At 47.0% G+C, this 25,738-nt stretch overlaps 10 protein-coding genes across 10 annotated transcripts; 6 read left to right on the forward strand and 4 right to left on the reverse strand.

Annotated features, from left to right (window-relative positions):
- Positions 1-774: 774 nt before the first annotated feature.
- Positions 775-1,871, forward strand: CTRU02_213982 (zinc-containing alcohol; the record flags this gene model as incomplete). The annotated part of the gene is made up of 2 exons (XM_036724537.1): positions 775-1,288; positions 1,342-1,871. 2 exons carry the CDS (start codon positions 775-777, stop codon positions 1,869-1,871), a joined length of 1,044 nt encoding a protein of 347 aa, XP_036583656.1.
- A 785-nt stretch (positions 1,872-2,656) lies between these two features.
- Positions 2,657-3,103, forward strand: CTRU02_213983 (uncharacterized protein; the record flags this gene model as incomplete). The annotated part of the gene is made up of 2 exons (XM_036724538.1): positions 2,657-2,782; positions 2,840-3,103. The coding sequence occupies 2 exons, from the start codon at positions 2,657-2,659 to the stop codon at positions 3,101-3,103; spliced, it is 390 nt and encodes a 129-aa protein (XP_036583657.1).
- Positions 3,104-4,068: 965 nt separating this feature from the next.
- On the forward strand, positions 4,069-5,676 carry CTRU02_213984 (uncharacterized protein; the record flags this gene model as incomplete). The annotated part of the gene is made up of 1 exon (XM_036724539.1): positions 4,069-5,676. One exon carries the CDS (start codon positions 4,069-4,071, stop codon positions 5,674-5,676), a length of 1,608 nt encoding a protein of 535 aa, XP_036583658.1.
- A 763-nt stretch (positions 5,677-6,439) lies between these two features.
- Positions 6,440-6,849, reverse strand: CTRU02_213985 (uncharacterized protein; the record flags this gene model as incomplete). The annotated part of the gene is made up of 2 exons (XM_036724540.1): positions 6,440-6,733; positions 6,799-6,849. The coding sequence occupies 2 exons, from the start codon at positions 6,847-6,849 to the stop codon at positions 6,440-6,442; spliced, it is 345 nt and encodes a 114-aa protein (XP_036583659.1).
- A 606-nt stretch (positions 6,850-7,455) lies between these two features.
- CTRU02_213986 (putative glutathione s-transferase) lies at positions 7,456-8,308 on the reverse strand (the record flags this gene model as incomplete). Its single annotated transcript, XM_036724541.1, has 2 exons — positions 7,456-7,659; positions 7,709-8,308. 2 exons carry the CDS (start codon positions 8,306-8,308, stop codon positions 7,456-7,458), a joined length of 804 nt encoding a protein of 267 aa, XP_036583660.1.
- Positions 8,309-10,428: 2,120 nt separating this feature from the next.
- CTRU02_213987 (alcohol dehydrogenase) lies at positions 10,429-11,732 on the forward strand (the record flags this gene model as incomplete). The annotated part of the gene is made up of 3 exons (XM_036724542.1): positions 10,429-11,434; positions 11,497-11,592; positions 11,641-11,732. 3 exons carry the CDS (start codon positions 10,429-10,431, stop codon positions 11,730-11,732), a joined length of 1,194 nt encoding a protein of 397 aa, XP_036583661.1.
- Positions 11,733-13,107: 1,375 nt separating this feature from the next.
- CTRU02_213988 (protein kinase-like (PK-like) protein) lies at positions 13,108-14,672 on the reverse strand (the record flags this gene model as incomplete). Its single annotated transcript, XM_036724543.1, has 2 exons — positions 13,108-13,893; positions 13,995-14,672. 2 exons carry the CDS (start codon positions 14,670-14,672, stop codon positions 13,108-13,110), a joined length of 1,464 nt encoding a protein of 487 aa, XP_036583662.1.
- Positions 14,673-17,438: 2,766 nt separating this feature from the next.
- Positions 17,439-19,000, forward strand: CTRU02_213989 (serine/threonine protein kinase; the record flags this gene model as incomplete). Its single annotated transcript, XM_036724545.1, has 3 exons — positions 17,439-17,828; positions 17,890-18,624; positions 18,725-19,000. 3 exons carry the CDS (start codon positions 17,439-17,441, stop codon positions 18,998-19,000), a joined length of 1,401 nt encoding a protein of 466 aa, XP_036583664.1.
- Positions 19,001-21,385: 2,385 nt separating this feature from the next.
- CTRU02_213990 (uncharacterized protein) lies at positions 21,386-22,010 on the forward strand (the record flags this gene model as incomplete). The annotated part of the gene is made up of 2 exons (XM_036724547.2): positions 21,386-21,805; positions 21,882-22,010. The coding sequence occupies 2 exons, from the start codon at positions 21,386-21,388 to the stop codon at positions 22,008-22,010; spliced, it is 549 nt and encodes a 182-aa protein (XP_036583666.2).
- A 1,000-nt stretch (positions 22,011-23,010) lies between these two features.
- On the reverse strand, positions 23,011-24,663 carry CTRU02_213991 (benzoate 4-monooxygenase cytochrome; the record flags this gene model as incomplete). The annotated part of the gene is made up of 4 exons (XM_036724548.1): positions 23,011-23,192; positions 23,250-23,946; positions 24,019-24,540; positions 24,598-24,663. 4 exons carry the CDS (start codon positions 24,661-24,663, stop codon positions 23,011-23,013), a joined length of 1,467 nt encoding a protein of 488 aa, XP_036583667.1.
- Between the last annotated feature and the right edge of the window lie 1,075 nt (positions 24,664-25,738).

Here is a 25,738-nt window from a genome sequence, read left to right on the forward strand (position 1 = left end):
TCCAAGAAAGTCTTGATTCCGATACCCGTAGTGCAACGTGGCAGGGGTTTGATGTTGTCCAGGGTTCAGAAGCTTAGCACGATAGCTTGTCTAGCTGCGATTCACAGCTCTGACAGAGGTGGAAAACCTGATTACAAAGAAACTCAGGACCACCGTTAGTCACGCTTAGCGATTAATAATCTGGGCCCAAGACATTTTCACTCCAGGGGTAAACTTCGGCTTCTGACATTTTTTTCCTTATTTGGTTTGCCACAGAACCAATGCCATTGAACAACTCAGTTCTGGGTATTTTGACCCCAAGTTGGAGTAGAAAATACCCACGATGCCCAGACCAACCAACTAACAACTCATGAACAAGACGACAGAGTCATCCTCAGCTGCTACAAGTAGAAAGCTTTTTCGTAATTTTGGGGTTAAAAATAATATTTGTCAGTAGACATGACGTTTGTCCGTGATTTATTCAAGTGCATTACTGCTTCATCATGATTAAGCTAGGCCTCCATGGCAGTCTGGTTTTTGACCCCAACAGCCGGTGGGATTCCGCCAATGAATCGCGATGATTGACCGTGTTTGAATGGTAGTTTCGTCACTTCATTCTTGACATGAACTAAACGTAAAAGTTCTTGAGGAGGAAAATTTGCACAGTAAATACAGGCAAACAGATATGTATATATATTGACCATCTCCCATCTCCAAAGCATCCAACATCTTTCTCTGCCTCCTCATCAGACAGACAACACACAGCCTATTACGACAATCATAACAACCATAGAAATGGCAACTCAGCAGGTTTTCAGACTTCCCCAGAGGTCCTCCATTCACGACCTTCGCCAGGACACCGAGCCGGTCCCCGAGCCCTCCTCCTACGAGGTCCTGATCCGCATCCGAAGTGTCGCCCTCAACTTCCGCGACTTCGCTGTCGCGATTGGAAAGTACCCCTTCCCTGTCAAAGACAACGTCATTCCATGCTCCGATATCTCTGGCGACGTCGTCAAGGTTGGCAACCAAGTCGACGGATTTTCCGAAGGAGACAAGGTCATTGCAGCTTTCGACCTTAATACCTTGTACGGTGTGATCAAGGACTCGCCCCGTACCCTCGGTGGTAACATCGACGGCGCGTTGCGACAGTTCATCGTCCTTCCAAGCTCCGCGCTTGTCAAGGTTCCATCGGACGCTCATCACCTTAGCTACGCGCAGCTGTCTGCTCTGGTCTGCGCTGGAAGTACGGCGTGGAACTCGTTGTACGGGAACGTCCCACTGAAGCCTGGCCAAACTGTCTTGTTTCTCGGTAAGCCCTTTAGCCATAGACCAGGTATGAACTTGATCTAAACAATGTCCCAGGAACCGGCGGCGTTTCAATCACGGGCCTCATTCTCGCCAAGGCGGCCGGAGCCACGACCATCATCACATCTTCTTCCGACTCCAAGTTGAAGTACGTCCAGGACACCTACGGCGCTGACTTCGTCATCAATTACAAGACTACCCCAGACTGGTCTAAGGAAGTCTTGAAGATCACAAAGGGCCAGGGCGCCGACTACATCTTCGAGAACGGAGGAGCTGGAACGATCGCTCAAAGCATCAACGCCGTCGCATACGGCGGGTCCGTTGCCGTCATCGGTTTCCTGGCTTCATGCCCTCAGGACCAGATGCCAGATGTTGCGGCTTTGGCCATGTCCAAGGGAGCGGTAGTGCGCGGAATCATGGTGGGATCGAGACAGCAATTGGAGGAAGTAACCCGCTACGTTGTGACTCGGGGCCTACAGGTTCCGGTGGAGAAGGAGTTCGGGTTCGGGAGAGACGAGGTGATTGCTGCTTTTGAGTACCTTTCTAGCGGAACTCACATTGGCAAGGTGTGCATCAACATTTCCTAAAGTGCTAGCAGCACCGATTCTCCAAATGGATTTGGAGATCCAAGTATGATGGAAATTCGGAAGAACTCCATCTTTCATGTTGAAGAGAAACAAGCATTAGGTAGCTTATAAAAGGACAATGGAGCTTCATCTTAGAAACCAAAATTGAGAAATTAGGAAGCGGAATCTGCAGGAACGAGGATATTATATAACCAAGGTCTCGTGATTCATATGCGACATCCTTACAAACAACCTGAATACCTATAAAAGAAGACACTTTAGATAAAAAATAGTGTCATCCACTGTTACTGCCTATGTCAAAATCAGTCAAAATCGCCCAAAAATCAAATTCCTTACTCAAATTACAAAATCAAATATTTTGATAGCAGAGACCAGTGAATTTAACCCTGACAGCTCAGTCTCCGTTGTTGAGTCAACGGACAGAGGTGGGTTGAAAGGTGAGATTTCGGTCGCGTGAGACTAAGCATCAGATACGCGCTCCCTCCCCAGTGAATTGGGCTCTGGGTAGGGCAAAAGCTCATTCACAATAAACACTCTAGACTAGCTCACTCTGTGTGATTATATGAGCGCGTTCATCTCTTCTTGTGACGAGTATACACTTTCTTCTTCTTCAAACCACTACCTCAACCTTTCACAAAATCACAAACAACCTAACTTTACTCCATTGTCAACCAAACAGCAACATTAGTAAAGATAATACTTCATTGTTCTCATCAATTCTCCCGATTCTGACCAAAAAGACACTTCTCTTTTGATCTCTACCTTCTGATCCATTCGTCTTCAACATGCCTGTCGTTGACAAAAGTCCGGCCAAGGAGCCCGACATCACCTTGGGAGACTGCATTGACTTCTTGAGCGTCATACGCGAGTTCAAAATGCTACCTGGAACGATGGAGACCAACGAAATGATGGTAAGTACACAGGGTGGTCAGTTGACCATTGAAACCGCATTAATAAGCCTTCTACAGAACCAGATTGGGCAGAAGACTCATGCTTTGGCGGTGCGAAGTCTGCTTAAGAAACGAAAGCTTCTTTGGGACAGGATTCCACGGCTGTTCGAAATCATGAGCTCGGCAATGGATTCGCAAAGCAGAGGATATGACATGCTGTTCAATCACCAGGCAGGAAATACTGTCGGTGAGCTGAAAGAATACATTCTGGCGTGGAAAGCGCTCATGGCAGAGATCGAAGAGATTGAAGCGAAGCATGCGAAGAATGAGGCCTCGAAATGAGGCACAATACGTATCGCGCGGAACGGGTTATTGCTAGAGAGCAGGTCTCCGCATACCTACATGTAAATATTCAACGCGCAGAAATGAGAGAAGTAACGATGTGATTATGGCTTTGATTTGTAGCCACGTCTATGATGGCGATCCTTAACTCAAAAGGTCTTTTGATTGTGACAAACAACCAAAGCTGAATTCAATAAGCCAGGTCGGTCCCAATGAAGAGGTGATGTGATAGTACATGCCAACTTAGTTCATTGTTTTCTTTATTCCCAGTATCTTCGTTCAATCCTCGTGCTATATTCTTTAGCCTTGGATCAACTGACAAGAATCACACAGCCAACCGTGAGGCAATCAGGTTGAGACTCATACAGCACCACTGTTCTATTGACTTTTATAGCCACACTAGAGGAATACTGGTTTGTGATACACAGTTAGCTCCAAGCTTCCCTCGCAAAGTTGATTGGAGGCGAAGACCTCGGACTGCCCCCAATTTTCGGCTAGGATTGTAGATTGACAAAGTGGGCCAGGCCTAATACGTGCTTCGCCGGATTCAGCATCTTTTGCATAATCTTATCAATCAGCCGATCTTCCGATGGCGTACCCAAAAGGCGCCCCTCTGGAGGACTTTTAACGAAGTAACGAAGCAACGAATCGCTGTCATGGTTCCGGGGACTTTTGCTCCTCTGCGTCGTCGTAAGCGAATTACGTGGTTTAATCAAGCAAATACGGGATGTGGTTGAATGCACCTGGAACTACGCTGACAACTTGCCCATCGGTCTTCGGTAATAGACCGTGCGCCTTTGGGCTCCGCCGAGCCTATTCCGAGCCCAGTTACTAATTAAAATATGACCACTACCGCGTAGGCAAAAAGCCCGATTTTGTTTCATTCTTCGAAGCTTTTGCTTGGGAGGATCTGAAGACCCCACCAACGACTAACCGGCAGCAACGGCTGCACCAGGGCCGCAGAGATGATGGCATTTACTGTTCCTGCAGTTGTCGTTCTCTGCTTGTCTACACTGACACAATGCAACCCGGTGGACTTGCATCCTAGCGAAGAGGTTGCCCGAAGCCGGGGACCCCAAATCTTTAACGCCGTACATGATTCTATGAAGCAGTGGGGCTCGTCTCTTCATCACAATGGCATGTCCATCTTCCTCGCAACGGTCCCTGAAGGTGTGCTTCTGTACCATGGAAACACTAGCCCAGAGTCGCCTTCTGAGCCGGATTGGCTGGCGTACGAAATCGAGCATGCCGAACAGTTTGCCCATTCATTTTCCAGACGACCACCCAAGGGACCTCCTGGCGGACCACCGGGAGGTCCACCAAAAGAGCCACCAGGAGAACCGCCACAAGGCCCTCCTGGACACCCCGACGCAGGATTCTTCGATACGAATGGGCGGCAACACGTACTCGGCAGCAGAGCTGAGAAGCGCGCCGAAGGGGCAAGAGGCTGGCTACACGTGTATCGAGCAACCGAGCCTCTCCAGCTTCTCTACGTCGACGGCATGAGCGGCGGCAAAACTACCATGGGGACACTCGACACCCAAGACTACCTCCTACGGAGCGTCAGATCTGATCCGTGGGCAGAGAAAGAACCACCAAAAGCCCTTGGCGGTGGCCCGATGGGAGAGCGAGAGCGCGCCGTTGACCTCTGCAAACTCAGCACGTCATGGGGCTTGCACGGAATTTTGCGGATGGAAGCTGGCTTTGAAATCATCATGTGCGATTTTGAAAAGGGTCTGGAACAGGTACAAGCGCTGCGACGCCCGGAGCCGAGCCGTCAAAATGAGCGCCGGGGCGAGGTTCGGGGACTCGAAACTCTCCGCGGCTTTGCGGAGAGATACCAAGGTATCGGCGCTTCGCGAACACTAGTGGACTACTCGTCCATGGTTTCCGCCTTCTTCTTCCCGGTCAACCTTACGAATCCCGACGAAAAACGACCGGATCTTCCCAGACTTTCAGAAGTCTCCGATTCCGAACTTGCATCCATCAAGGACTACCTGCACGAGACCATCCAGTCCCGTCTAGGTGCCCAAACTTCTCCAGTTAACTGGCAGGGTATTGCGGATCTCATCGTCGGTCGATACTCGGATAGGATTGAGTTCATGGCGAGCCGTTCATCTTCGCCCACCCTTTTGGCTGACGAAGTAAGCTTTCTGTTGGATGTCTACATCCACTACCCCGATGACGGAGGAAAACCAGATCTGCCTGAAGCTATTTCGCGGTGCAGCGAATTCTACCTTCAAATCATGAATCCCTCGACCGAAGCCGACCGTCTCATACACGCAGCTTTCCAGACGGTGACATCAAGGATTTGCTCGACGCTGTTCGATATAAGGGAACGGGTATCCGGAGTGGCTGAAGTAAGCCGGTCCGACCTGGAGTGGTCCGCTGAAGCGCTTCAGTCTCTCATCAGCTTCCTTGGATGGAGTCGTTTCAAGCGATGTGAGAGCTGCGACCTTGATGCGGTGTGTTTTATCCCTATGTGGCCGATGGGAAGCCAAGACGACTACTATTCTCCCAATTGCAAGAATGGATCAGATTTGCGCGGCGGAAACAGTTATTGGAAGATGTAGTTGGCGTACATATGGAGGATATTCATCAAGATCTGCCGAGCGTCTGGGTGTGGTGTCTGCATGAAGTTCCATGATTGAAAACCATTATTAGCGAAAAATCTTTGGACTGTTAGAAATCAGGAGTTTTGGGTCTTGTGTTTAAGAAGATGGGGTAAGAAAGTCTTGTGTTCTAGTGGAGAGCACTGCGAAGACACGTTCTTGTCAAGCCTGCCCAGAGTGAATAGACATAGGACAGCAAGAGGAAGCATACACAAAAATAAAAAAGTAATAGAGTTATTTTCTTGATCGCAAGCAAGCGGGTGCTATCAATCCCCAAAGAGCTATAGACAGCTTCATCTTTATTGGCCATGATTTAAAAGGGTTTATGATCCTGCTGGCAGAATCCCATAGCTCGGCTACGAATTCACACATCATGATGCATTTGTGTGTACTTTTTCATGATACCCCACAGAGGTAGACCTTTTCGTGTTGCCTCAGTCGACTCAAAGCCCAAAAGCTCAGCTCCCTTTTTTCATGTATGATCCTTCACCTAGTAGCCGCTTTTTAAGTGCCCCCTCCCCATGCTGTATGCCACAAAGAACATGCGCTGGCATCAAAACTTCGACACAGTCGTGTGAGCGACCTAGACACGGTGTGTGGTCTCGATACAGAACAGAGCATTCTGGCATTGTGTGAGGATGGTTGTCCTCTCGATTTCCAAGGTCTCCATGAAGTAATAATTGATATTTCCGATGTCGTTTGAGGCGGTGTTGCTGGCCTTGTCCTACTCAGCCGAGTTACCATTCGCAGGCTTCGCACCACCGTCAACATCGTCTTTGTTCGTCTCCCTTGCTTTCTCAATGGCGGCTTTGATTTCTTTATTCATGCTTTGCGCATTCTGAAGCAGCTTTTCAGTGTTCCGGCGGAGCACCAGAGTGGTGATGATCATATCCTCAAGAGAATGCTGCACTGAGGGTTGGACAAGCTTCGGTGTCTCGAGGATCACGGTCGCTTCCTCGCCAATCTGGGCCAAAACATCTGCGAACTCAATTCGGGTCATTGATGTCCTCTTTTTTGCCTGGTTTCCGTGTTTCGTCAGATTGAATGTCGTGGATGTCGGATCTCAGCTGGAGAGACACTTACCGACTCCGAGAGGAGGGCTTGAGTCATCGTCTGCTTGTTACCGTTACTCATGGTCAATCAGTGTAGCGATCCAAAGAGTGAGTGGATAAAAGGTTTGTTGAACAATTCTCCATCGAAGTGGTATTGAGTGTTGAAGGATCATGGTCATGTGAAAAAGTGAGAAAAGCTGGTAGCAGCGTGTTTTGTCGGAAAGGGCAGGAAGCTGCTGCCATAACAAGGTGCAAAAGTGAATTCGCCCTCAGACCATATTTTTTTAGTATTCGAGGTAGCCGTGGAACTTATATCCACAACTAGAGAAGTGTTCCATAGCATTGGGTATATCCTACCTTTTCAGCACCAAAGTATGGGGAATTTCTTGCTCAGTTCAACACAGCCGAAACTCTCCTTACTTCAACGAAGATACTATCCCATTTCGCAGCCAACAAATTTCATCAAGCCATGGCGGCATACAATAATCTAATGGACGGCATGTTTCCTCACCTTGCCCAACTGGCCGCCCTCTCAGGCTCCTCAGTCAGAGTTCGCGCCCACTCCCCCTGGCGTGGTCATCACATTGGAAAGATTCTCACTTGCTCTCATGTGAAATTGTTTAACTGGTTGAGTTCATTCAATGTGAAAAGATTTTATCTTTTCCTCTTGCTACCTAAGCACTTTTTCTCATGCCGAAGCTTCTTCATCCAGCTCAGGGTAATGGCGGTAAATGCCCTGTGAGTACTTTTGCCGGCGGTCACTGGCGAGGTACTCCTTGATCTTGGGTCGCTCCTTGACAGCATCATAGAGCTCGAACAAGCCCTTGTACTCGCCGCTGGCCTCAATGCGCTTCAAGGCGTTGGGGAACGCAAATTTAAGGCCATCAACACACTGTAAATGTCAGTATTCGTCGCCGGTATTTACACCGGGGTGAACTTACCTGAAACAGAACCAAATCCGCATAGGTCAACGATCCTCCGTACAACCAAGGTCCGTCCCCGCTGGCCTTGCCCTTCAGCACCCTCTCGAAGTACCCAAAGAACTTGGGCAGGCGGTTTTCAATGTAATCCTTGGCCTTGCGCTTACTCTCCTCCTTTTGGTCGTCATAGTACAAGCCCGTCGCGACTGGGTGGTGTGTATCGTGAGCCTCGTTACTCAATCCATCCAGCGCCGTCAGCGCAAGCGCATTGATACGGTAGATTCCGTCGCCATCCTCTTCAGTCTTGGGCGCCAGCCCGAGGCGTGGGCCGAGGTACAGCAGAATGTTGGGGGTCTGACTGATCACTAGGTCGCCGTGCTTAAGAATTGGCGGTGCCAGAGGCGGGGGGTTGTGCTCATCGCCGAGATTCTCGCCATCGATCTGCGCAAGCACCGTCTTGATGCCGTCCTCGATGTGCGCAGTATCGGTATACTCAGCACCGGCTTCCTCGAACGCGAGACGAATGTGCTCGCCGCGACCGGGGATTCCAGGCCAGTAAATAAGCTCGTAGGGAACGTCCTTGGAGGACTTTTGGCGCTTGGCGGTGGGTGAAGTAGCCATTGTGGGACGTGCTGGTGGAGGTGATGGATAAGACACGATAGGGATGTGGTAAGATGAGAGGATAAGAAGGTAAGAAGAAGGTTGAGGAGAACTTTAAGATGGCGGTGTGGAGTTTAGAAGATTACGAAAGACAGGTAAGGTAGGTATAGGTTGTCACGTACGACGAGAATGTGAGCATGAAGTCATAGGGCGTACGGATGCTCGGATCACTCTGCCGCCAGGGGCGACGGCGGGGTAGTGGACCCCTTGCAGCCGATGGAGGGGCGATACGGCAATATGACGAACGGGTGAGCATCCCGTCTTTGGCAACGTTGGTAGCTTCTCATACATATGAATTGCTGTTCTCAAGCAAAACTAATATCAACCGAGAGGATTCAATGCAGAAAAGAACCAAAAGTCTTTTGCTTTTTTGGCCTTGCAGCCACTTGGGGGCTAGCAATCTCTCCTGTTGACCATTTACTACGGTCTGCCTCCCAGCCCACTTCAATGGCGACATTCCTTTTCAGCTGAGTTACGCGACTCAGGCAGAGTTTATTGATGCATCGCCAGGAATGTAAACGTCTGGGGTTGTCATCAAACAGAAACTACAGCCAAGGAGCTATAAAGCAGGTCAATTGACCTAAAAGCGACCTGCAGCTGCAGCTTCCCATAGCAACCATGAGGGGCAGGTTTTGAGGCTGTGAGAGCCCGGGGCTTTTTTGGTTCCGTCGAGCTGAAAATCGGCCCGGGTCCTTTTTGATTCCGCCGAACTGAATGCCCGTCCAGCGCCGGGTTTTGCTCCGCTCCGGCCGTATTGACCCCAAGGAAAATCGTACTTGGCCAGTATATGAAGCTGAGCCTCACCAAGGTAAGAGTGTCTCCGGACAGGACTAAAGCAATGTTTTCTTCATTCACATAAATTAGAAGCAATGCGATACTGATGCATGCTCCCTTCCCCATTTACCTGTCTTTGGTTAACTGTCGGCGTTGGTCAGCAATTTAGCATCAAGGATATGAAGCAAGATGGAGCCATAGTGTTATGTTGGTTTCGTACATCGTTCAATCTCCGTCTATAATCGGCCCCGACCCGGCGCCGAACTCCACAACGATACCTATGCCCTTGTCTTCTGTCGGGGCGAACATCATTCTCCGGAAGGAGTTAGCAAGTGTCTCGACTATTGTTGTTCCTGGATCAACTACCGGGTACAATAAGTTCCTGACGCTTCGGCGTGAATGCATCGAGGCAGCAACAGGGATTTGTACAATCTCAGCTTATACGTTTCAGAATGACCAGAATGCCACAAGACATCTCTTCAACATCTGCGCTTTTACTTTCAACATGCCCTTAAGCATTCATTCATGGACTAATATTTTCTCATTGCCTTGTATCCTTTTTGGTGTTCAACAGTATCGAACTATTTTCATTGCAGGGCCATCGATCACATTCTCAACTTCTTAATCTCATCATTATCATTGCCGCGGCCAAAGAGACCCACTGGTTTTGTCTGCGGAGTACATGTTTGCAGGTCCTGGATTGTGGGTTATGAACAGCGTAATAAGATTATTGAACAATGCCCTCCGTTGCTTGGACCTCCGCGGCCTGCCAAAAGGATTCATTCCCATGATCCTGTCAACTTTGAGTCAGCCAATTGAAATGACCAAACATGCCAGTACGGCAAGTTTGCTCTCCTGTCATTGAGTGAGCCGGAACCAACCCAAGAACCGAAATCAGGTGCTCAACCCCACTTGTGAGCCAGTTCCCCACAATCTGACATCGCCAACAACAAGGCGCATCACACCACGGACTGAGCACACTTTCTAGAACGAATGATCTGATAGCCCACGAAAAAACAATGTGACCACGATTCGGAAGTTGCTTCATGCTGCTATATCTACCTGCGATTTTGCCTGGCTAATGGATTATGTCCTTCACGCACTACTTGGTTACATCGTTATCACACTAACCACTGCAGTGACAATCACGTATTCCCCAAAAGCAAGCTCACCTAAGTAAAGTGTTCATCCTACAACTTCTAAGCTTTCTCCTCAACCCACCTAATCCCTACCCACTGATATCATTCTTGAAACCTCCGGTCAGCCGAGCAACCCCGCACAGCTCACTTATACGCCTAGTTCTCACAATGGCAGCAACCTCACGAGCAGCCAAATCATTCTTGTTGCGAGCTTCAAGATCAACTCTCCCAATTCTCGCAAACACCTCAAGGCTTTCTTCCGCACCAATAGCTCATAGGAAACTTGCTGCAAGCCCCTTGACTCTTCGTTATATATCAACAATGAAGGCTCTTGTCTACGGCGGCAACAATTCCGTTGCTCTTCAGGACAAACCGGTTCCAGAAATAATCAACCCTACAGACGCCATCATCAAGGTGTCTAAGACAACCATATGCGGCACCGACTTGCATATTCGCAAGGGCGACGTGGCAACCTGTGAACCGGGGCGAATCTTGGGCCATGAGGGCGTCGGCGTCGTCCACAAAACCGGCACCTCCGTAACTCGATACAAGGAGGGCGACAAAGTATTAATCTCTGCAATCTCCAATTGCGGCACCTGCGAGTATTGCCGCAGAGGCATGTACAGTCACTGCACCTCAGGTGGCTGGATTCTCGGCAACAAGATTGACGGCACCCAAGCAGAGTATGTCCGCATCCCGCACGCGGAATCGAGTCTGCACCCAATTCCTGAAGGAGCGGATGAAGCCTCGTTGGTGATGCTGAGCGACATCTTCCCAACTGGGTATGAGTGCGGTGTGCTCTGCGGCAAGGTGCAGCCCGGTGGTACCGTCGCCGTTGTCGGAGCAGGGCCAGTTGGTCTGGCGTCCATCATAACCGCCCAGATGTACGCTCCATCAAAGATCATTGCCATTGATACAGACCCGAACAGACTTGAAGTGGCGAGGCAGTTCGGTGCTACCTATACTATTGATAGCAGTGACAATAACACCGTGGACGACGTTAAGGCCATGACTGAAGGCAAAGGTTGCGATACCGTGATTGAGGCAGTCGGAATCCCGGCAACGTTCGATCTCTGCCAGGAACTGCTTGCTCCTGGTGGTGTACTAGCTAATGTCGGCGTTCATGGAACAAAGGTGGATCTCCATCTTCAAAATCTCTGGGACAAAAATATCGGTAAGCCTTACTTCTTTGTTCAGCTGAGTGTATTCCATTCCATGACTTACTTGGCGTTTAAGCTATTACTACCAGGCTCGTCGACACAACGACCACGCCCATGTTACTCAAACTTGTCCAGTCTGGCAAATTACAGCCTTCTCAACTGATTACTCACCGTAAGTCTACCCGAGTGTAGCAAGGAACTTTACTAATAGCTCTTATAGATTTCAAGCTTAGCGAAATGGAAGAAGCTTACGCAACCTTTGGCGAAGCTTCGAAACACGGAGCCTTGAAAGTTGTCATCGATGTGGAGTAGATAGTGAAGCATTACTCTTCGCAGACATATTGAATCAGAGAGATCGTTCAGGGAATTAAGACGATGGAAAAGGGCTGAAATGACATAAGGCTAAATTTCAAGGTAATCAATCGTTTTACTGCAGATATGTGACGAACTATGCAAATAGCAATCAGGATAACGACTGTTTATAAGAGTTACTTGGCTTAAAAACAGAGAATTTGCGTGAGAAACCGCATACTTGTATACGTCTTAGTGTGTGTCTTGTATGGGGATTCGTGAACGCGCCCCTCTCAGTGCGCTCGGTGTCGTCTTTAAGAACAGCCATCACAGGCATAGGTACGGCGCTATCTGCTGTGATATAATCGAGCTGGGGTGTGGACAATGATGCAGAGGATGAACAGAGATCGACGGCTTAACACAATGAGATTTTCTCTGTGCCTTTTCTCGGTATGCAGTGGACCATGCTCATACGTTCAAATAAACCATATATTCATACAATCAATGTTCTCAGTGTCTGCTCCAAGCTTTGTGCCAAAAGCACAAAGTAATCGCTAACGCACTACCCCATATCCATGGGCTTTCAAGGTTCTTCCAACTGCAGATTGAAAATTGGCGAGTGTATCCATCTATCGGTGTTGAGGTTGTATCTGTGTTGTCAATGCGACATCCCTCCTCCTTCATAGGAAGAAAAGTCTTGTGGTCAAAATGTGAACACTCGCAATTATCCGAGTTGACAGTGCTTCCATCATAATCTGTGTTATCATGTGAGCACTTCATTCCATGGTTGGAAGAAATAGCTGTTGTCATACAACTTGACTGAGAAGGTAGTTCAAAGAGGACGGGCAGTGAAACCTGTTCACTCTTGACCATGAGCTTTTTCGAGTTTTTAATCTCTTTATCGTCAATAGTTTCAGACGATTGTTCCAGTGTCTTTGCGTCTGAACTATTTTCATTGGAAAACTGAGCATCAACATTCCCCAACAGTTGATGCGTTCGAATTATTCGGTCAGACAGATGTGAAGAGTCATTACTGCTAACCGCCCATGTTGAAAATTCGCTTGGCTGAGCATGGAATGAAGAATACCAATATCCTGGTAAAGTTTGGGATTCTTGCGAATGCGAAGGAACGTGTAGCATTCCTCCAGCGGCAGATAGGTGATCTCGCTGATCGACCACTATGTCTTCATCGGGATAGTTGTCTTGTAGCGATTGGTCTAGCTCCCTCAAAGTGATAACAAGTAGGTCACACTTTTCTCTATCCTTAGGCTCTGTGCAAAGAAGCCTGTTTTGGATCAGGTCTAACAACCCGTTGAAGTATGTGGTGCAATGCTGATTTCGCCGTAAATCTGTTATAAGCTACGCCAGTTAGGACAGTTGTTAGACTGCGTCATTCCTAAGCTTGAAAGAGACTTACGTTTGTGACTGAACGCTTTAACTCCGCGCCATGGCCGCCGTTTTCTGTAGGACTGAGATTGAAAAACTTGTCCTGTCTAAATGACTCTATTTGTCCTCGGTCATCTTGAATCCTTCGTTGAATGCTGTTTTCGAGGCCTTCAAAGCCGATCAAATACCACGTGACAAATTCCAAATAGACACAACCCAGCGCCCATATATCAGCAGCTCGAGAAATGCCATTATGAAATCCGTATTCAGGAGCTTGGTAAGTAGGGTCCTTTCCGGGTGGAAGCGCATTGGATCTGGTTTCTTCTCCGTGAAATCGAGTGAGCCCAAAATCACTGATGACTAATTTTCCGCCTTTGTCCTCTGGGTCGTTAAACCACAAGATATTCTGTGGTTTTATGTCTCCATGGATTCCCCACTGCCTCATAGGGTCTGAGCGACTTTTATGAATGCTTCTCAGGCCTTCAGCTAAGCCAAGACATTGCTTTGACACCCATTTCGTAAATCGTAGATTTCTTCCAGGTGTTTTACTGCGCCAAAATCCTTCGAGGTTGCTATTTGCCCATGGGAATAGAAGACACCAGGTATCGTTTTGTCTCCATGTAGCCAACAGTCTGATTAGATGAGGATGTTTTGAAACACCGGCAGACTTTGCCCAGCTTCGTACCTCTTCTTTAAAGTCAAGTTCGCGCTTGCCATACTGGACCTCACGGTAGCGATGAAGTTCTTTGACTGCAAAAAAAGGTTGTCCCTGACTGGAATCCTGGTGAATTGTCAGCTGAAATCAAGGTATCAACTCCACATAACCGGATGCAGTACCTCATCATGGTGTGCCGGATGAATTTGTACTCGTCTCACCGTGCTGAATCCCCCTGATGCTGTTTCTAATTTGCCGAAGTCACCAACAAATGGTAACACCGTCCCCACATCCAAGTCGTAATGGGGCAACTTGTTGTTGCTTTGTCGCAGCTCAAAAAATGGAGACCTTGTCATTCTCTGGTACGTCTGGAATGCTGTCCACTCCCATCGTTTCCAGGTTTGCCCGATGGTCCAACATTCCAACTCGCCAGTTGCAAAGCTCTTCGGACAAAGACGATGCCCAGTATTATTGGGCGGAGAAACCAGAGGTAGGTCTTCGTCCGTGAACCCGTTGTCAATATATTGCTTGATTTCGTCTACCTTATCAATCATCACCAAAATGGCAAACATACTCCTCGCACCTGATGACGACAGTTGGTCTCTGTGGTCAACATATTCAATCAGTCCACACACCCTTGCCGCGTACCCTCTTACATCGGTTGCATCGACTTGATCCGGGTTCAAAGTATGAGTCAAAGCCTTGTATACCGATTCTTCGTTGACGATTCTGTACAAATCATTCACGGGGAGCCAATATGGGGCGTCCATGTTTCCAGAGTAGTATACCCGAGACTTGTGAATGTCTTGAGCCATCATGTCAATTACCGTCAGTTCCGAGTTAGTCTGCTGACCGGCAGCTTTGAAAGCAGACCCAATACCGTTCAAATCAAAACTGTCTTTCAAGGATTTAAGAGACATGTTGTCTTGGGAATTTTCTTGCTGCAGCTTCTTCGCAGCGGTCGAGTAGCCACGATTGCGTCGGGTCTGGACACTGACTTCATCATCTGGTCGTGGATATCGACTGTTTTGCACTTCAAGGTCGGCTGTGTGAGGCGACAAGTTTCGAGTCACACGTCTTGCATCCCCAAATTTCTCAATGTCGTTGTGTGAGACATTGGCGTCGGGGTTCCATGGAGCAGGTACGACCTATGTTGGCTTGAGTCATTTCAATTCGGATTTCACAGTCTTCAAGGTGTACACTAACTGTTTTAGGTTCATTCATTTCAGTGATCGACCTTTGTAAGGTAAAGAATAATGGGCACAATTGTGGAATTTGCACAAAAGTTTGCCGGGGAGGATTGGTTGATCTACATATATACAAGCTTTGCATACGCTCATCCGCGTTCAGAATCGAAAGGCTCAGACCAAAGAACAGCTAGCTAGTTGCTGACAAACGAATCTCAAGAAACCAAAAAGAAATAAAAGCGAAGTGCAACGCCCATACAGCCACCACAAAGGGAGACCTAAGAATGCCTACGAATATCAATTGAGGTTGAAAACTAGAAGTTGCACACCCAATTGTCTCGCGAATAAATCCATTTTCAAGCATAGCTCCCAAGCTGACAGCCTGGGAGCCTAAGAGCCTCATGTGTCTTACTTTTCGGTAAGTCTCTAGTACGTCGAAAGGGTGTAGTGGTGTTAAGGCAGTGCATGTTTAAGGCAGCCATTCTCGTCTTAGGGATGACCTTGATTTTTCTACATCCAAGAAAGCCTCGAGGGGACGGTTCAATCATGTTCCATGGACTCGTGACGTGACCGCCCCCGAAGGATTGCACAGCCTGATCTTTTGGGGCGAAGTGAATATAGATCTACGCTTAAACTCAACTGCTTGCGGCATTACTTGCAGCATGGTATTTTTATGAACGGATCTCAATTATTTCAGGCCTCCAGGCAGGCGGTATCCCTTTTCGGCTGGTTTGCCTGATTCTCTGAATTATATAAATTGTACTGGACGGACTTTCTGTTTGCACGTTACTCCTATCAAAAGATCCATCACAGTTCTGCATCATTTCCTTTCGAGCTACCTTCACTGCCTATTAATCCGAGTCTTTGATATTACTCACCTGAAGGCCTGTTTCATGACTGATTAAGCTTTGAAGAGCTAATCTTGACAAATTATCTGATGCACTCGACATCAACCTTCAAAAGCCATGATGGAGGATGGCAACTTATCCATTGCAATTTGGTAAGAAGCCCAAGAGCGCTCTCCAACCTCTTGACAAAGCTTTATGGAGAAGGAAAGTTTGAGATAGAGGTAATTTCCCCATTTACAACAAAGCAAGTAACTGGAAAACCAGACGCATCGTAAAGTATTCATAGTTTAAACTTGTTCTTGTCTCTCCATTGCTTTGCTCCGAGCTCACAGAAACAACACACAGACACGGCAAAGTTTATATCGCATTAGAGCACATGACACACCTCAACCTCTAGATCTTGTATGTATATCAAAATCCAAGCTTATTTGCTACACAGCTAATTTTGTTTAGGAACTACCGGAAGTTCGAGACTGTTTGAATGGAAAAATCATTGAATGAGTCTAGATATGGAAGCCAATTCGTACTCATTTAAAAAGATAGCTTTAGTATCTTGGGTGCGCGTTATTTGCGCTTGTGTATGTCTATTCAATTCGGCGTTGAGCCTGGAAATTTTGTTTAATATTTTAAAGATAGCATCAAATGAATGAGAGCCATTTTCCTGTGCCACACAGCGTAACTGTAAATAAGTAGGAAAAGGAAGGGCCAACAGCCTGGAACGTTCGCACTCACCAGATGAATCGGAGGATACACTAAATGTTATGCACGCTGCACCTTTGCAATTGGGTAGCACCAGCCGCAACACAGTACCGCGCAATATTGCTAGCTAGTTCTGACGTGCATCCTACACCAGATTTCTCGCCCGTGATGGCAGGCGACTGACTACCTGAGATTCCAAGACCCAAGGTAGCATCGAGCCATCGGCAAGGAAAGACAAGGCAAGTGACGCAGTCTGCCTATCGGTTAAACAGAAATGATTGGCAGTACTTGCAGCCAGGATGGTGTGCTGAACGAGGCTTCCTCTTATTGACAAGCCACATCTTTATGGTGTGCAGACTTCTGTAGGCATACTGAGCCATGGTCGCCAAGAATGCGTCTGAGGGTTGCGACTTGATGATAAGGAAGCAGTTGCCTTAATGCTTCCTGACTTTATCGTCCGAAATAATATTTATTTTCCCCTCGGCCTTTTCTCCCAGGCCATCAGCTGTTTACGGTAGTCGAATAAGCCATGGAGTCGCATCCTTCAGTCCCAACTATTGTCATCAACGACAATGACGAGATACACCCTCCTGGTCACTTCGACGAGACTGATCAAGAGCGCCGCAATATGGAGCAATGGATGTTTCCAACTTTTCCCCAACTTCAATGGATCTACGATTCTCAAGAACATTCTGCGGATGAACAGGTCGAAGAACGACTCAGCATGCATGCCGTGAAGGGCTCTGCCGATAACCTCTATAAGGACGGATTTTGGCCTCAAGGATTAGTCGAACATCTTATGGACGAAGAGGCGGTTCGTAAGATCGTCGCAAACTTACTAAACCGAAGAGCTCTTCCGAAGAACGTCTCGGAGTCGGATTGGATCGAACGCGTTTTGGGAACAGGAGGCCGTTCCCCAAGTTACCGCAAAGTCTTGGCAATCCTGGTGCTTATGGACAAGACAGTTTATCTCAAATGGTTCATTGACAAGAGATTTGATGATGAAAAAGTACGTCTACAGCACGGCCTGGTACTCAAATGTCTCTCATCTGAGAACCCCGATCCTACAAGTCCTCGGAAGAGGGTGCCCCGATGTGAGCCGACAACCTTTGATTCCCTTAGAATCGAAATGTATCCGCCGTTTATTTCAAAGTCAAAACATTCGGGAAAGGTATCCCGGCATGTATTCGAAGCGAGAAGCATTTTGCCCTGGAAAATATTAAGGTATTCTCAAATCAACTCAACCCCCACGAACATCTCATCCCTATATGGGGGCTATGGGGACGTCCAGAAAATTGTTATTCACCCCTGGCAACATGATTTTCATAAAGATCTTGAAAAGGTTAGTTTAATGACCTGGAAAATCGATACCTTGTGTGATTGGATGACTGACTTTTACTCAGATGGGCGCCGAGTCAAGCTGCTTCGCTTTGAAGAGACTATATGCCTCTAATGAGAAAGCATTCGACCAAGAAGTACAACAGTTGGAGCGTTTTGGGGGGCGTCACCCCCATATTGTAACTCTCCTTTCGACAATAATCTTACAATCTAGTCAGCCTACTTACCAGCTTCTGTTCCCTTTGGCGGATTGTGACTTGCTAGGCTATTGGGAACTAAGGCCTCAGCCGAAAGATCAGGTAGCCCTGAGTTGGGTAGCAGAGCAGTTGTTTGGTATGGCTGATGCATTGTCCTTCATTCATAATCCTGGTTTAAAGGTTGGAGACAAAAGCCTATACGGAAGGCACGGTGATATCAAGCCAGAGAACGTCTTGCTTTTCAAACGCAGAGATCGGGACACCCTGGTTCTTTCGGATTTGGGTTTGACGATGACACATGGTGAACAAAGTCGGTCAAATAGACCTGGAGAAACAATTCCTACATCACCCAATTATAGGCCACCAGAATGCGATATTGATGGGAAAAAAGGTCACGTCTCCAGAGCTTTCGACATCTGGACTCTAGGCTGCTTATTTCTTGAGTTTTTGGTGTGGATTTTTGACGGCTGGGATGGATATATCAAGTTTAAAGAACGGCTATATTCTCTTTATATTAACGGTATGGTTACGTGTCTCTACTTTGAAATCGTTCGTGTTGGAGAGAGAGACTTTGCCTTCAAGGTTAAAGACGTCATTCATGAGGTAAAGTCTTTGAGAAACCCCACCAAGTTCGTGTGATAATAACAATCGGCAGGAATTCAATCGTCTCCATGAGCACCCGAGTTGCTCCAAGTTTCTACATAGCATGTTGAACTTGGTCGAAACACGCATGTTACTGGTGAGATCAAAAGAAGTCGACCGAATTACCGCACAAGACCTTCGCAATAAATTGCAAGCCATAAAGAATGATTGCAAGAGCAAATCTTACTGCGTAGATCCATGCCCACGACCAAGTTTTAACCAGCCCCGATTGCCGGTCAGAGCTCGACTCAATAGCATGGCGCAGCAATACATAGATCGCGACCATATCAACTTCAAAGATCATCGAGGTGCGACGTCTTCTTTTGAGAATATTTAAGACGAGAAGGCGCCCATGTTCGACTTTATTTACAAGTACGATTCTCTCTACTCAGCAAGATATGAATGAAACAAGGCATTTTCTTTTTGTTTTTTCGATGGCTCTAATTCACAGTTGACTCAGTTTTGTGTGTAATGATCCGCTTCGATTGCCCTCAAAATGACATCCCGCTCAGTCTGCCATTCGGTTAGTAACTTGGCCTAGTTCTTCGTCTATGTCATACCTCTGTCAACTTTCGCGGAATCGTGCAGAAAAAGCGACCTCGTTCGGACTAAATTCAATTAGATCTTGTGGCTATTGAATTTTGGCCCGATTCCATACAGATATCCTCAATATTTCTCTTGGAAAGATGGTTTTCAGGTGAATAAGAATCACAGTCTCATCTGTGTACCGACCTCGAAATACTTCAACAGCCATAATTCGTACTTATTTCACGTGGTCCCACAATTTTATCGCAGCTTGAATTTTCTCTGCCCCGTTATTGACTGCCGGCGTATGAACCTGACGGATGTGTTAAAATTCTAGGATCTAGGTTGATGGGAAAAGTTTGGAGATAATGGTCTGAAGAGGGGAGGTGAAGAGTGTCAAAATTTTACTACGCGCTGCCTTTGAGAAGGCCATAGGAGCCTATCCAAGGATGTCTTGCATTACTATATCCACCGCACCTACCTTCTCCTCAGACGATCTCCCACATCTTGACCACAACCCTTTCCCCGTGCCAATACATGTGACTTGGTTGTCGACAAAGACGTATGTAACCACGTTCTAGTCTAACACAGCCTACTGATGTGAAATGAGTAATTTTCATGGCATCCATAAACACAACCCAATTACTTCGGCCTTCAGCTTGGGCTCCCCAAAGGGCTCCCCAAAGGGCTGGATTCCGAATATCCAATTGGCTGTGTAGCCCAGATGACATTTTCAATCACACCGAAAATGCGACCATCATCATAATTCGGACCGCATGTGGCCGGCTAGTGCATCGAAATTGACGTGGGCTGTTTTGCCTCGCCTCTGGTTGTCTTACTGCGCCGCTGCGCAGGCGACGTGGGAATACAGCAGGGCGAACGGCAAGCTACTGGTTCAATAAAATCAGGCTGTGCAGGAAATGGCTAGCAGCGTTTCAATGCATATGCAGTGATTCGAAGATGGTGTGGACAGGTAAAAAATTTGTGTAATCGGTGTAACCGCCACATCACATTCCACGTGTCCAGTCCTTGCCACCAAATCACACTTCTGAAGGCTCCCCGTTTCTGGCTGCTGCAACCCTTTTCTTGAGAAGCTTTGCAAATTATTTGGGTCTTGATGGAAAGCATACTGATGCGGCAGTGAATGTACACTCATCAAAACAGTAATGGACTGGCCTCATGAGAATAGTATCATGAACGATGCCGACTTCGAAAATGTCTTTCATTATCAATCTCAAGAAACGACGGTCGTTAAATATTTAACGAAAGACCATGTTAGCCAGAATCTCCGCCACATATTACAGCTTACTGACACTAGTTAAATACAGTGTCCGATTTCTTGGTCATTAACAACGTCAAAAGATTGGACAAACTGGTTGAGTGTACGTTCAATGATAGCCATCACCTTCTTTGTCGTTTACTGTGATTATGACTGACCCCATAAAAGTCTTTGCCCTCAGTCCATGGAAATTCCGGTCTAGTACTCATGTAGGTTTCAATCAACCGGGACCAAGTTACGCCTAATGCCTCAAGGCTCGATTCTGACCTGGCATAAAAAGTTTAGCACGGAAACCTGGGGAGCATCAGAGTTTTATTAGTAAGCTTCGTTCAAATCAAGCGCGAATAACTCTGGAGCCTACAGATGATATTGATGGCACGTTCAACGAGAAGGCTCAGCCGTCAAATACTCTGGAAAATCCTTTTACTTCGCTTTCTGAACACGCCAACCTCAAAGCAAACAGCCAAAAAGCACGCGGTGGTAAACGAGATGTACGGCAACTTCCCTTCGAGGAGAGTACTTTCAGAGACATATGCAAAAGGTTTTATGTGCACCCATCTATTGCACGCGTCATCAACAGAGCAGATACGTCAGTCTTCAGTAGGTCTATGGTGAACATGGCAACAGAAAATTCGGAATCTTCAGGTCATCCTGCTATAGGTAAATTTACATCACCTTAAGTTACAAGATCGCATCTCACATATCCCAGTATACCATTGCCGATCCTCGAATGTTTGGGCAGATGATATGGCTCTGACTGCAACATACTTCCCTGAAAGCAAATTGACATTTGCAATAGTTTTTGGTTGCAACGCAGATGCTGAAATGAAAATCCTCAATAGACTGAGCCGAGCAAAAGGTCACGTAGCTTTCCCCCTTTTACTCCCGGGAATATTTGCAGAGATAGAAAGGGATCGCATGGTCAGAATCGTCGAAAAGACCATAGATGAAATTGAGGAAGCCATTTTCGAAATAGGCTCTAGAGATACTGCTATTACTGGGACTCCGGATCACGAGGTTGCTACCGGTACGAGGCAGAACAGAAAGACAGCATGGTTGAACACTACCTTCTTGCGTAACAGTCTTAGGATGTGGAATAAACAGCTTAGGAAAATGTCGGAGCACGTTGGGGAGCTTTCCACAATGCACAAAGAATTGTGCACGCAGAACCGTTATCTCGGTCCTAAGCCTATAGAGCAAGAGGGAAAACACAATGAAGTGATGGAGAGAACAGGAAGAATGATTTATGATCGTCTTCACAATCTAATGGAGGAATATGAAGACAGAATTCATGAATGTACAATGTCTGTGGAAGGAATGACAATTGCAACACAATGGGCAAGTTTTCTTCTGGGCTGATTTCTTTGCTCTTGTTGAGTTTTGAAAGTTTGCTGACAAATGAACGAGTTATCAGGCACAAGGTGATACCAACGTAGATATTGCAACGGCTACTGGGCAAGATTCGCGGCAAATGCGATCCATTGCTTTGGTTACAATGGTTTTTCTTCCGGGGACGTTTTTCGCTGTAAGTCATGACCTGTGATCCCACAACAGCATTCGCTAATCAAACAGACCCTGTTCTCCATGACCTTCTTTGACTGGTCACCTGGAGAAGATAAAAAATCACTCGTCTCAGGCTACATATGGATATACTTTCTCGTTACCGGAGTTTTCACTGCAACAACCCTGGTCATTTGGTGGTACTTTCTTTCTAGCCGCCGCAAAAAGTTAACATCTTTTCATTGAGGCAGCAATGAGTACTTTTGAAGTAAAACTGCAAACTCAAAAACATTTGATTGCCAGTCATAGTGGCTAAGCCCAGAAGGTATACCTGCCCATTCATTTCAGACACGCTCATTAAGGATATTAGAAGGTCAAATCCCGACAACCTTCATCAGAAACAGCACCAAATAGAATGTCAACATAAATTTGGCAAGGGCAGGTCATGAATAGCAGGATAAGGTTCAAACACAGAATTTCTGAAGGAATTCTCATTCTCCAGTTTTCTTATACTTAGATCTCATCAAACCATCTCAATCGTTTCATTCTTATGGACTAAACATTTTATATGTTGCTATCTTCTGGAAAAACTCTGGCCTCATGAGTACGCGACATTAGAAGCTCACTGTTTGGCAGTGATTAGTTATGTTCTGCGTTGTCCTTAGATCGACAACTGGCTACTACAAAGTCTTTAAACCATCTCGACGTTGCCAGCAACAACTTGCAGACAATAAAGCTCGCCAGTTAAAAAACTCACTGCTATGGGTCCATCACGGTTAATTCATAGTCAAGGCCAGTGCATCTATTGTGAACATCAAACATCCACTTAAAATAGGTAAGTTCTGATACCGGACCTCGATATTTGATATTTGGATTGCATATTGTGATAGGTATTTCATTGCCACTTGTATACCCTACATCTAGACAAAGGCTTCCAACCACAAGAATCTTTAAGAAACACCACACTATCGCCTCCAAAGTGTCTGAAATTAACCATCCGGGAGGTTATCTTACACCGAGGGCACACTTCTTTCTACCTTGAGTTAGGCATTCAACTTGATGAGACACCGGTGGCCGCTTGGTACCATGAGAAAATGTAAAGCTGGTTCCATGTCTTTGTCACACATGCCTTCCTGTTCCGAGACCGTGGCATTGGGGAAGTTGCGGAAAAACCGAGCAGTGATCAAGCGAAGCTCGATCCTCGCCAGGTGCCGACCAAGACATGCTAATCCTTTCGTTAGAGACGCAGGAAGCTAGGTTTATGCGTCAAGAGATGACTTACTTCTTGAGCCGCCGCCAAATGGCATGGTGCAATCTTTCATCTCCTGAGTTGTGTTCTCCCATCGTTCAGGGTAGAAGCGATACGGGTCGGGGAACGCATGCTCGTCACGATGCAGACTGTAAGCCTGTGTTGTAACCGTGGCACCCTCGGGTATAAAGTGGCCTACAAGCTCAGAACCTCCGCTTGGCACGATTCTGGGAAGACCACACGGCAGGGCAGTGTAAAGACGCAGCGTTTCGTTCACGATCCAGTTCAGATACGGCATTTCCCTCAGTTGTTCGTAGTTAAAGTCTTCCGGGAGAGTTTCGAGTTCCTTGAGAAGTCTGGCCTTGACATCAGGCAACTTGCAAACCGCCCATATAAGGTATATCATAGAGTTTGCTGTGGTATCGCTACCCCCGACGATGAACACTTGTGCGTTGTCGCGAATCTCGATCGGTGACCAAGAGTCCTCTGCACCAGCTGTATAGAGCTTTGAGAACACTGTCGGCTTGGGGTCGTCACCCAGCTCCTCCACGCGCTTAGCGTGGCGGTCAAGAGCACCTTGAGCATAGTCAAAAGTGCGGTATTGGATCTTGGTGGCGTCACGGAAGACAGGGATCGGAAGGTATAGAGACAGCCACGCTATGGTCGGAAACATGGAACGAAGGCCACCGACGAAGCCTAAGCTAACGAAATCATTGACTGATCGGTTTTTCTATCGCCAGTGATTAGCTTTTAGTAAGCTATATTGGAAAAAACTCGTTATTTCAAGAGAATGGAGACCTACCACACCACTTTCAAGTTGACCAAAACCTTCGCCAAATGTCAAGTCGCCGATGACATCGAATGATAGAAACATAAACCACTTTGCAATATCGGCAGCGCCTCGTGTTTTACTCTCTTCACGGATGCGTTCAATAGCAAGGCGTACCTTACCATCGATACGAGGCAAGAAGGTCTTCAGTCCAGTTTCTGACATGGGATTCGAGAGAAGGCGTTTGTACTTGCGGTGAATCTCGGGCCGGATTTCATTGAATACACTCGATGAGTCTGTAATCAGCAAGGAATAAAATGGTGACTTTAGGAAGCCACCCTTGACACTGTGGATGCGTTGACATGTCGGTGCGTCGGAAACATCAACTTCATGTGGGCTGATGCGTACCACGGGACCATATTTCGCGTGTAGCGCGTGTACCCAGTCCGGATGGTGTGCGGTGATGACAAAGTACGTGGACACTAGAGTAGTGTAACGTGTATACCATGGGCCTGGGATATTTGATAGTGGATTTGTCAAGCCTGCATAGATATACTGTGATTCGCCGTGTTAAATCGAGGCCATCAAGTTGGAGGTTGCTGGGGTACAGACCGTTGCAAGGGCGACGCAGACGAATGCGCCTCCAAGGTATAGTGGATTCGTTTTGATGAAATCCATTTTCAAATACAACACTTCACCAAAATAACTTGAGAATACTGCTCGATAGCACCCTTTTTTGGCGACATATCTCTCTTATAGGCCTAGTAAATCATTTCTTCTTGATGTCATCACCCTGCCTCCGTCGGAGACCCCCAACTAAGCCGTACGGACATGTTTGTAAGCATTAATCCAGGACGGGTAGGGTGTGAAACGATGCTGAGGCGGCATATGTATTTGAAGTTGGCATTGGGATGACATTTCAACCAGTCAAGTTGGGACACACCATTGGTATGGCTTGTACTACCTAGTATGGTTCATTCGTTCGGCATGGTCCGATTGCTCCGTTTACTGCCAAGGTGAACGTGTGCGTAAGATGAGAAGTGTAACACGAATTCTATAGATAATACAGCTATAGTATTTAGAGGAAACAAAAAGCGAAATTCCTTTTTGACAAATAATGACTGTAGCTGCCCAAAAACCTTCTTTTAACTCCGTACATACACGGCCATGTTGTGGTGTCGAAATCCAAACTTTGTATTGGACACCACCAATAGAATGGTCTTGGGGTATTGTTACTCCTTTTCTGCGCTGCGCGGAAGCCTTAACCACTATGTTTCCCAAAACGCCATGTTTAAATGCAATACAAAATACCTTACGCATAGGACAGGAATATTCAGAATGGAAAGTCGAGACATTGCAAACCCTGGCTACTGTCTCTCGAATGACTGATGTACTTGTTATTCCTGCACACATGCTACAGGTCATAGCATCAAGGTGTGGAGATTTTGTAACGTTGCCGGCTCCAGTGAACATTGGCTGACAATGAGCGCTGACTCTCTACTCGTCCACTGCAGGCGGAACGGACAGTACGGGGAAACTGCTGGAGTCGTCCGGTGTACAAGGTTTTTGTCCCAGACAGTTGTGTCTGAGGGCCCACACCGGCTGTCACTTGTCCATGAGAGGGGGCGAATACGAACTACAACTTCCGATCCGAAAATCGAGATTAGATGAAGCTTCGGACTGCCGCATTGTACCTTCGCCAAATCTGTTCATACAAAGAGGTGCAGCACCGTGATATTTCGGCTTTCGGTTG

Source organism: Colletotrichum truncatum (genome assembly GCF_014235925.2).
Source record: "Colletotrichum truncatum strain CMES1059 chromosome Unknown Contig_0010, whole genome shotgun sequence".
NCBI classification, from domain to species: domain Eukaryota; kingdom Fungi; phylum Ascomycota; class Sordariomycetes; order Glomerellales; family Glomerellaceae; genus Colletotrichum; species Colletotrichum truncatum.